General features: G+C 42.8%; 1 protein-coding gene across 1 annotated transcript; it reads left to right on the top strand.

Annotated features, from left to right (window-relative positions):
* The first annotated feature begins 3399 nt into the window (after nt 1–3399).
* On the top strand, nt 3400–10961 carry LOC110500366 (serpin peptidase inhibitor, clade E (nexin, plasminogen activator inhibitor type 1), member 1). Its single transcript, XM_021577697.3, has 8 exons — nt 3400–3896; nt 5397–5635; nt 7691–7915; nt 8176–8370; nt 8739–9038; nt 9378–9464; nt 9763–9846; nt 10126–10961. Exons 2-8 carry the CDS (start codon nt 5398–5400, stop codon nt 10161–10163), a joined length of 1167 nt encoding a protein of 388 aa, XP_021433372.1. The 5' UTR covers nt 3400–3896; nt 5397; the 3' UTR covers nt 10164–10961.
* The last annotated feature ends 457 nt before the right edge of the window (nt 10962–11418 follow it).

Genomic DNA, 11418 nt, shown 5'->3' with positions numbered 1-11418 from the left:
GGGGGGGGGGGGGGGGGGCTGTAAGGCAACCTAAGGTGAACATTTTGAAAGGGGGTGGTGACTTTCTGTGCTTGTCATAATGTGTTTTGTACTGACGCTTTTTCTATGCAATATACAGTATATCATACGTATGACAGCTTTTTTTTTTCTCTTTCCACATTACTCTATGACTATCCCTAAAACTTTTCTTTAAAACCACAGAAGCTTAGCAGTTTCTCTTTCTCTGTGGTATAGTAGAAACAAAACACATTTTCACAGATTATTTCTCAATGCATATTTCAAATGTAGGACGGTTTTAGATCTATTTTCTTACTACATAACTCTATGACTAAAACTTTTCCTTCAAACTGCAGCTTTTTGGTTTCACTTTAGATCTGAGTAGCCTTGGGCCTGAACAGCCTGAGTAGAAATGTGGAATTAATTTATCTGAGAAAGTGGTTGGAAGGGAAGTTTTAATGTTGCATAAAAGCTGTTTGTCTTTCATCCAAAATGTATTTTGGGTTAATTCCTTTTCCAGAGTACCCCTAGTCTGTTTCCCGTAGTAACAGAACAGTGAGTTCCCATTCCCATGCTCATGTTATCTCACCTCAGAGGAAATGGAGTGGGCAGGTCAAACCAGATTTCCATTGACAAACTAATAAGGAATGTACCAAATGAAGGGGTCTGGGGGTTTGTGGGTGGGATGATATTTTTAGATTTTTAAATGTTTACATTTGATTAATTTAGCAGATGCACTTATCCAGAACATCTTATAGGAGCAATTAGGGTTAAGTGCTTTGCTCAAGGGCACATCGACAGATTTTTAACCTAGACGGCTCAGGTATTTGAACCAGCAAGCTTTCAGTTACTGGCCCAACACTCTTAAACACTAGGCAACCTGCCGCCACTTAGCGTCATTATACAAACAAACATGACAGTAGCTAGGTTTCCATCCAATTGCCAACAGATTTTCGTTCAAATACTCTGAAATCCGCATGAAGAAAATGCGAATTTCCCCACCAGTGGTGTGTTTCCACCAAAGGGACTTGTTGCCAATCAAAATAAGTGAATTCATCAGTTATTCTGCGCTCTGTCACACTCAGAGAGAGTGCTCTGAAATCGGAGAAGGTAGCCAGAGATACATTTGCCAACGCCAGAGATATGCTAACAGTCGTTCAAAATCTTGCTAGCTAACCAAGTGACACCCGCATCTCTAGCTGTGTTGACAACCGAAAAATGATATGAGGGGGGAAAAGTAAATAATTCACCTCATCCAATGACGTCAGCCTACTAGCGGCTACCTAGCTAGTTAGGCTCCGTGCTTTTGTAACGGATGTGAAACGGCTAGCTTAGTTAGCGGTGCGCGCTAAGTAGCGTTTCAATCGGTGACGTCACTTGCTCTGAGACCTTGAAGTAGTAGTTCCCCTTGCTCTGCAAGGGCCGCGGCTTTTGTGAAGCGATGGGTAACGATGCTTCGAGGGTGACTGTTGATGTGTGCAGAGAGTCCCTGGTTCGCGCCCGGGTATGGGCGAGGGTACGGTCTAAAGTTACACTTTTAGCTTGCCACATAAACAGATGCGCTAGCCTATTAGCCACGTTATGACTGACTTGTGATCATTGCCCTTGCTAGTTTGAGTGTAATGACATTCCCAGCCTTATTTACATTTGTCTGTTTTTGTCATTGAAACTGAAACAGTGCATCCCGAAATAAGGCATCAAACAATGTACCAGGCCAGATGTGATTTACAACCTGATAGCAATATTTTTTGGACTACCAAGGAATATATTGGTAAAATATATTCATCAAACATTGAACTGCATCCATGTATTCTGCCAACAATGCATTAGTGTACGTCATGGAATGTTGCGTCAAATAGAACCTAATTTTAAAACCTCTTATAAAGTTGGTTTTGTTGCATAAACTGGGAATGTGATATGTTTGACTGATATTATGATTGCCTGTTTGTTTCACATCTGAAAAGTAGTTCAAACTCTGTCAGTTCCACTTTAACACATTTGCCACCAGAAATGTGTTAATTTGCTGTTTTCAACATCCACTGAAGTAGATAGCAAGTTTACAAGATAGCTACAGCAGTTGCTGTGGTAACCAAACAAACATATTTGCTTGTTTAGCTAACCAAACCATCAGTCATAGCTTGCTATTATGAAAATCGAATTCAACAATTGCAATACTGTTTTCAAAAGCAGCTCAAAGAAAATTTCTAAAAATAAACTATAGCCATGGAATTTTACAGTGCAAATATATCGTGCCTTATAGGGAAGTAATGCACGCTCTAGAATGCCCTTCAAGACAATCAGAAAGGAGTATTAAAAAATGCCATGGTATAAATCTACAATACACTATCAACATGCTGTGTGTAACTAGGCAGTTAAGCTCATGTGAACAAGCAGCAACATCAACTATAACACATGTAGGTTCAAAAACAACAATAAAACGTTAACAGCCTATGACATCACAGAGTCAAAGGGACCCCAAATTTACTACCATGTTGCCTCAAGTTTAACCCCCCTCCTTCTCAGTTACCGTGGAAACCGTGGAGTCACAGTAAGATGCTTGAGGGAGAGTGGAAAGGAACAAGAATTCTGGGAGATCATCCAGCTTGACCAAACCAGTTTTCCGTTTTGTTATGTTTTGGCCTCAAAGGCTTCTACTGCAGTGGTGGGTCATTTCAGTTTTCACACCTCTTAAACACACATAGCAGTTGGAGAAAAGGAAATACATACAGTGCCTCTCAGCAAAATGTCAAAGAATACGCACACATGCATGCACACACCTTAATCTATAGGATGGGTGTCCCTATACCGGGACGGCTGAGCTAACGTGCACCGATGTGATTAGCATGACAGCTTTAAGTAACAGCAAACTTTCCAGGACATAGACATGTCTCATATGGGCAGAAAGCTTAAATTTGTGTTAATCTAACTGCACTGTCCAATTTACAGTAACTATTACAGTGAAATAATACCATGCTATTGTTTGAGGAGAGTGCACAGCAACAAAACACTTTTATCACGGCAACTGGTTTGATACATTCACCTCTGAAGGTGAATAATGTAAGCACAAGGACTATAGACAGCAGGTGCGATGGGGCAATGGTGTGTGTGTGTGAACATTTTGTGAATGCTGGCAGCTACAGAACCAAATTTGGAATTCTGATGTGTCAGATCTGTGTTTATGTGTCACCCCTCTCTGACAGGAGAGAGAGGGAGAGGAAGGGAGAGAAAGAGGAAGAGAGAGAGGACTACATGGGAAGAGCGGGGATGGACGAGTAGACACAGAGACAGGTAGAATTGGAACCACCTGACCTTTGCCAGACAATGGGAGCTCCAAACTCCCCTGAGTAAACAGCATGACTGAACCTACCCCCCCCCCCCTCCTCTCTCTCACTCTCTCTCCCCAAGTGCAAAAAGAAACAAAGAGAAAAATGTGCCTGAGTCTCTGTGTGAGAGTGATGAAGAGGACATAAGTGAGTAGTGTGTGTGCCAGAGTGAGAAAGAGAGCGAAAGTGTGCGTGTGTGTGTGTGTGTATGTGTGTGTGTGTGTGTGTGTGTGTGTGTGTGTGTAACAGCCTCGCTAGGGAGTAGAAGCCTGTCTAGGCAGTAAGGGATGTCGACCTCATAGTCACAAGTAACTTCCTCTCTGCACATGTCTACTGGAATGGGGCCTAGAGGGAAGAGGGAGGGGCCTAGGGAGCCATGCCGCTAGTCTACGCTATATAAAGCAGTAGAACTCTTACACACACACTCACACTCAAATGATGCTTCTCTAATAACTCACAGGGAAAACACTGAGAGACTGAGCTATTAATATTCCAGCAACTCTCAAGCAACTCAAGAGCTACATCAAGCTAATCTTCATCAAGTTCGTCTACATCTTTCAACACTTCAACTTCAAGGTAAGAGTGCGTTTATGATTATATTCTTTAGAGCAAATGTTAAAGTTCTTGGAAATATGCTCATAAGGCAAACTTAGTCGTGTTTTCCATTTGTTGTTATTATTATGAAACAAATCACCAAATGGATACATACAGTATATTGTCTGTGTGCGTCACTAAACAAACTCAGAGGTTGTAACATACAGACAACATGTTGTATGAGTCAATATTTGAACCCTGAACTTCTGGGGGAAAAAACACTGTATATCTTCAAATTCTACAACAGAACTGTGTGTTTAAAGATGTATGAACTCAAATGACCACCGCTGCACTAAAAGCCTTGAGGGCAAAATGAACCATTCTGTTTCAAATATGTTTTATTATGAAGCATTATGGTCCAAGTATACAATTAAACAGTCTGATTAAAAAATTAAGATGCATATTTTTTTTTACATATATGAAAACAAATATAGGACAACAACAAATGACAATAGCATGCAAAGTTGCACCCCAATAAACACTTGTTCAATTCTGTTTTTATTTCTCTCCCACACACTCTATCTCTTTCTGTCTCTCTCTCTCTCTGTGTGTGTGTGTGTGTGTGTCACGCCAACATGTCCAAGGTTGGCACCTGGGTCTTGTCTCTTGTTTTGTCTCACCCATGTCTGTACCACAGTAAACCAATGCCAGGGTCACTGTGCCATGGTTTGTTTTCCATTGAGAACCAGGGTCGTATTCATTAGTAGACACCATAGCTAAATGTTTTGCTACAGAAAACAAAGATGTTTCTTATTGGTCAATTTGCTGCATAGAACCTCCCTGTTTGAGTCAGTTTTCTTCCATTTGCTGCCTGGTGAATATGACCATATAAACTATTTTGATTTACTATCCTCCATCCAGAAGTGTGGTACATACCTCTGTCTGTGATGTCTATACTGGTCCGGTGGAATAGAAAATATCTTTGAAGGTTGCCCAACAAGAAACAGATTTATAAACACACTGTGGAATGCTTTTTAAAATGGTTCTAAATTCGATTGGCTAGTAAGCAGAAACTGTGCCAAATAATTTATGCAACTGAGACCGAAACGGACCTGTGTATTTGTAGAGAACATACGATTTTAACAACTATGGTTTTAAGTAACCCCTCAGGTAACACTCTTGTATGTACCGCAGCAATGCATCTGACAGATCTTTTCATCTTTCATCTTCTTGTTCAGTCTTTCTTTGATCCTTCTATCATTTGACTCATCTTTCTCCCCTGTCCTCTCCCGATTTTCCTATATGCAATATTGTTGAATCTCTGTAATTTCACAAATCTCTCTCTCCTCGCTTCCCTCTCTCCTTGGATTCTTTATTTGTTCTTGTTCAATCTTCCCCATCTCCGTAGAATGCGTTACCTGTATACAATGTTGTTAGATTCCTTTAACCCTCTCTCCTCCTCCTTTGCCCAGGATGCTTTGCCGTTAGATAATGTTGTTAGAGCTGTCTACCATTCCACTCATCCCTCCTTCCTCTCCCCAGGATGCTGTGCCTGTACGTGTGGTTCCTCCTCAGCCTCTCTGGAGCGGCCCTCTCTAACCTCCAGGAGAAACAGACAGACTTTGGGATGCGGGTCTTCTCTCATGTGGCCCAGACCTCCAGGGGCTCTAACTTGGCCTTCTCACCCTACGGCGTGGCCACCATCCTGGGCATGGCTCAGCTGGGTGCTGGGGGCAACACCCGGAAGACACTCAACGCCAAATTGGGCTTCTCTCTACAAGGTAAGGGTGGACTGTTTTGTAGCATCTTACCACAGCTGTGATGTATAATGACATCAAATCAAACTTAATTTGCCACGTGACAAAAACAACAAGTGTAGACTTTACTGTGGAAATGCTTACTTACAAGCCCTTAACCAAAAGTGCAGTTCAAGAAGAAGAAAATATTTACCAAGTATGCTATATAAAATGTAATAATAAAATGTAACACAATAAGAATAACAATAACGAGGATATATACAGGGTGCACTGGTACCGAATGAGTGTGCAGGGGTACAGGCTAGTTGAGGTCATCTGTACATGTAGGTGGGGAAGAAGTGACTATGCATGGGTAACAAACAAACAGCGAGTAGCAGCAGTGTACAAGAGGGGGAGGGGGGGTGTCAATGTAAATTGTCCAGTGGCAAATTTTATGAATTGTTCAGCAGTCTAATGGCTTGGGGGTAGAAGCTGTTGAGGAGCCTTTTGGTCCTAAACTTGGCACTCTGGTACCGCTTGCCGTGTGGTGTCAGAGAAAACAGTCTATCACCTGGGTGACTGGAGTCTCTGACAATTTTATGGGCTTTCCTCTGACACCACCTGTTATATAGGTCCTGGATGGCAAGAAGCTTGGCCGCAGTGATGTACTGGGACATTCGCACTACCCTCTGTAGCGCCTTACGGTCAGATGCCGAGCAGTTGCCATACCAGGCGGTGATGCAACCGGTCAGGATGCTCTCGATGGTGCAGCTGTAGAACCTTTTGAGGATCTGGAGGATCATGCTAAATCTTTTCAGTCTCCTGAGGGGGAAAAGGTTTTGTCGTGCCCTCTTCACGACTTTCTTGGTATGTTTGGACCATGATAGTTCGTTGGTGATGTGGACACCAAGGAACTTGAAACTCTCGACCCGCTCCACAACAGCCCCATCAATGTTAATGGGGGCCTGTTCGGCCCGCCTTTTCCTGTAGTCCACGATCAGCTCCTTTGTCTTGCTCACATTGAGGGAGAGGTTGTTGTCCTGGCACCACACTGCCAGTTCTCTGACCTCCTCCCTATCGTTGTTGGTGATCAGGCCTACCACTGTTGTGTCGTCAGTAAACTTAATGATGGTGTTGGAGTCGTCTTTGGCCACACAGTCATGGGTGAACAGGGAATACAGGAGGGGACTAAGTACACACCCCTGAGGGGCCCCTGTGTTAAGGATCAGCGTGGCAGACATGTTGTTGCCTACTCTTACCACCTGGGGGCGGCCTGTCAGGAAGTCCAGGATCCAGTTGCAGAGGGAGGTGGTTAGTCCCAGAGTCCTTAGCTTAGTGGTGAGCTTCGTAGGCACTATGGTGTTGAATGCTGAGCTGTAGTCGATTAACAGCATTCTCACATAGGTGTTCCTTTTGTCCAGGTGAGAAAGGGCGGTGTGGAGTGCGATTGAGATTGCATCATCTGTGGATCTGTTGGCGACGAGCGTCAGAGCCAGTGTAGTAGGAGTCAATCTTAATCCTGTATTGATGCTTTGCTTGTTTGATGGTTTGTCTGAGGGCATAGCGGGATTTCTTATAGGCGTCCGGATTAGTGTCCCGCTCCTTGAAACTGTCAGCTCTAGCCTTTAGCTCAATGTGGATGTTGCCTGTAATCCATGGCTTCTGGTTGGGGTATGTACGTACGGTCACTGTGGGGACGACGTCGTCAATGCACTTATTGATGAAGCCGATGACTGAGGTGGTATACGCCACCTCCCGGAACATATTCCAGTCTGTGCTAGCAAAACAGTCCTTTGGTGTCATCTCATGCAACTACATAGGGTAGTTGAATGAGTTTTGCAAAGTGAGACAGATGGTAGACTTGGTTTTGTCTACACAATGAGGCCTTGACAATAACATAACTCCAGGCTGACATAATCAAAACAAAAAGAGCCATCCTAGCCGACGACGAGCAACATCCACACTTTCTCACCATCTCTATATGCAATCGTGACTCATTCATTCTCTCATTCTTTCCATTCCCCTTCTCCTCCTTCTCTTCCTCTCCAGCCTTTTTGTACTTTTAATCATAAATTAAAATCAATGATTCCTCTCCTCCAGAGCGAGGGATGTCACGTCAGCAGCGTCTGCTACAGCAGAACCTCTCCAGTGAGGAGGGAGTGGAGCTGGCCATTGGCATCATGGTAGAGAAGAAGATGGCTCTGGAGAAAAGCTTCAGTAGGGGGCTGGGGAAAGCCTTCCAGGCCTCCCCTCACCAATTGGACTTCTCCAGGCCAGACCAGGCCCTGGAATTCATCAATGCCTGGGTCTCTGACCACACCGCAGGTGAGATACAATAGTGTAGTATTGGCTCATACCTTCAATGTCATGCACATCCCCACATATTACAAGTGTGCACTTTGTTAAAATCGATGAAGTTGTAGTAGATATAGCAACAACAATGCATACAACACAACCAGTGACAGACAGAGAGGATATAAGTTGCTTGTTTTCTCCAGAAAATCTAATTCTTTGTGGGATGAGACAGATTTATAATCAAAACAAACCTCCCTAACACTCTCTTTCCTCTCTTCTCTCTGTTCCAGGTACCATCCCTTCATTCCTGTCGTCCGGTGCTCTGACCGACGAGACTCGCATGGTTCTACTGAACGCTCTGCACTTCCAGGGGTTATGGAAGGTGCCCTTTGACCCCAAGATGACCGAGGAGAGGCTGTTCCATTGTGCCAATGGCAGCTCTGTGCCCGTACCTATGATGAGGCTCACACACCGCTTCAACTACGGTGGGTACCTCAGGATGTTTTTCAAGTGTAGAATTTTCCCATGAGACATTTTTACATCCCCTTGACATGAGTACATCCTTTCTTCTTTTTAAATACTTTAGAAGTTAACTTAGAATACCTCATTTTGGCAGAATCCTAACATGTGATCTGTAAATGTAACTAAATGTAACTAACTTTCGTGTCTTCCATCGATATTATTTACACACATTTAGTTAGGACTTGGTCCTTAAGAAATGCATTCTTCAAAAGTGATTCAAACGAGTCCGCCGCAGCCCAGCAGCCAGTGTTTAAAACAGACATGACTACAAGTACTACCTCCACCAATCAAACTGAAACTAATCCAACCTCTCCTCTCTTCTCCTCTACAGGTGAGTTCGTGACCCCCGACGGAGTGGACTATGATGTCATCGAGGTTCCGTACGAGGGAGAGTCCCTGAGCATGCTGCTGGTCACCCCCTTCGAGTCCGAGAGGCCAGTGAGCGTGCTCAGTAGCGAGCTGACCACCAGACGCCTGCAACAGTGGAGAGAGGAGCTGAGGAGCGTCAAGCGTCAACTGGCTCTGCCCAAGTTTACCCTGGACACTGAGGTGGATCTGAAGTCTACACTGACCAGCATGGGGTTGGGGGACATGTTCAACCTGGCCAAAGCAGACTTCACTCGCATCACCAGTGAGTACCCTACCATTCATCACTTAGGAACTGGTGTCTGATGTGGCACCCTATTCTTTATATAGTGCACTACCTTTGACCAGGGCCCAGGCCTCTGGTCAAATGTAGGGCACTATGTAGGGAATAGGATTGGCTCTGTTGCAATATCCACACTACTAGCATTTCACTTTAGAATGAAGGAATGTATTGGGCATACATTCTGTGGTATGAAAGTATGGACTTTGGAAAGTGACAGACTTGGTATGATCAGTTTGTGTGTTTAGCAAATACAGAATACTGCATGCTTCTCATTCTTTTTAGACAGCTAATCTAAACCCCCTCTCTTTATTTCTCTGCCAGCTGACGAAAGGCTGTGTGTGTCCAAGGTTCTGCAGAAAGTCAAGATTGAGGTGAACGAGAAGGGAACCAAGGGATCAGCTGCCACAGGTACATTACAAGACCAATACTTATTCCTGATGATTTAACCAATAGTATAAAGAAGTGTTTTGACTTGTCTTTTATACAGATGTACATAAAGACAATACATTTATGATGAATTGATGATAGCATAGGCTACAGAGTTGTGCTTTGACAGTGCTTGTTATACGGATGTACATAGTACAATAGTTAGATGTACATAATACAATAATGCAATACATAATACAGTAGTTAATTGATGTTAAAGTGATGTTACTGTACAGAGTTGTGTTTTGACTGTATTGTCTCCTCTCTTTGCCCCTTACAGCTGCCATTATGTTCTCTCGTATGGCTATAGAGGAGATCACCCTGGACAGGCCCTTCCTTTTCCTCATCCAACACAAGTCCACAGGTGAGTTTCCTCTAATGTGCCTACACCACCATCTCTGTTAAAAACGACATCATGTTAGCCTTGGTTATCCAATGTCTCAAATCACCACAAGTCTAGCTAGCTGTGCCCTTTTTATATAAGTGCATACACTTTCAAGTAGGTTCAGGGGAAGTCCTGCTATTTTGTCCCTGCATATACTGTATGATCTTGTATGGAATTCTCTTTGTCCCTCAGACACTTTGACATACTTCCTACCTTGTTCGTCCTCTAATATAAAATATGTTTGTTTTCCCCTCCCAGGTGCTGTATTGTTCATGGGTCAAGTCAACCAACCCTAGCAACACTAACAGACCAATATACCAGAGAGGAAGAAGAGAAGCGAGAGGAATAACGGCCCAAAATCTGTCTTCTCCAGCGAGGAGTTTTTGTATGGTGGTCAATGAGAGTGTCAAATTTGGTTAACAAATGAATGGCTTATCTTCTACATGTGGCTTATTTTATCTAATACATGTTTCTTGATGCTTAGGTTGTTACAAGTGTATTGATATAAATATGTCAGACGACATCCCGGCAACTTTATATCGGAGTTGTGACTGTTTTTCACACGCATATCTGCCCTCCCATTGGCTAGCTAGAATGGTCCCACCTGATCTTGCCTCCTCCCGACTGCCTTCCATTTTTGAAGAGATTGACCTGAGTATCTGTTCAATATAATGGATTATCTGTGCTGATATACAACAACCATGAACATTCCTTTCATTCCATTGACAGGGACACCTGTCAATCAACTTGCTACTGAAACTGACCATAGTTAAATCTATGACCTGGACAATAACTGTAACTTAAATGATCCTTAATCTGTATATTACCAAATTGGCAAAATGCATATATTTTGATAAGTGAAAGTTTATATATCTATTATTTGCGCTGATGGGATATGTTTTTTTTTATTTGTGAGCAATGGGTATGGTTGTTAATGCCTGATATTGATATGAAGGGAAAATTATTGAATGGGTAAGAAATATTTTTATTTTGCTGTTGAATTTTATTGTCTGTAATGCTCTGTTTGTTCCAACAAGTCTTATTTTTGCAGTATTTATATATTTATTAAAATGAAAACCTTTTTAAAAACCTTACATGTTGCGGACTACAATGTATTAGTTTTGACCTCTGGTGTTCATAACATGAATAGTGACTTAGAAAAGCAATAATTTAGTGGTTGGACTAGTTGGATCCAGAAATATAGGTTTTAATTCAGATAAATATACAATAAAATATGCCCCACTAGGTGACATAAGCTGTCTGTAACCTACCTGTTGTGGTTGCAGTCACTTTAGGCAACAGAGTAAACTTAAATGTAATATTTCAAGCAACTATTTGTAGAGCCTATGATACAACTGGTATGCTAAATTGTGTAGAAATCTATAAAAATCTCTATCTTGCTGACTGAACGCACACTTTTTGGCCATCACCTCGTAAGAACTCAGTTTCCATGGAAACCACATCGACCGTCTTGTCATGGCAACAACATCCGAACATACTGTACTGGTGCGAGAGACACATGCCCCCCCCATCCTCCAAAAATCTTAGAGC

This window comes from Oncorhynchus mykiss, chromosome 21, assembly GCF_057628025.1.
Source record: "Oncorhynchus mykiss isolate SJ-2025 chromosome 21, ASM5762802v1, whole genome shotgun sequence".
Classification (NCBI taxonomy): domain Eukaryota; kingdom Metazoa; phylum Chordata; class Actinopteri; order Salmoniformes; family Salmonidae; genus Oncorhynchus; species Oncorhynchus mykiss.
The sequence above is the reverse complement of the archived record's forward strand: the minus strand, read 5'-3'. Positions and strand labels throughout refer to the sequence as shown.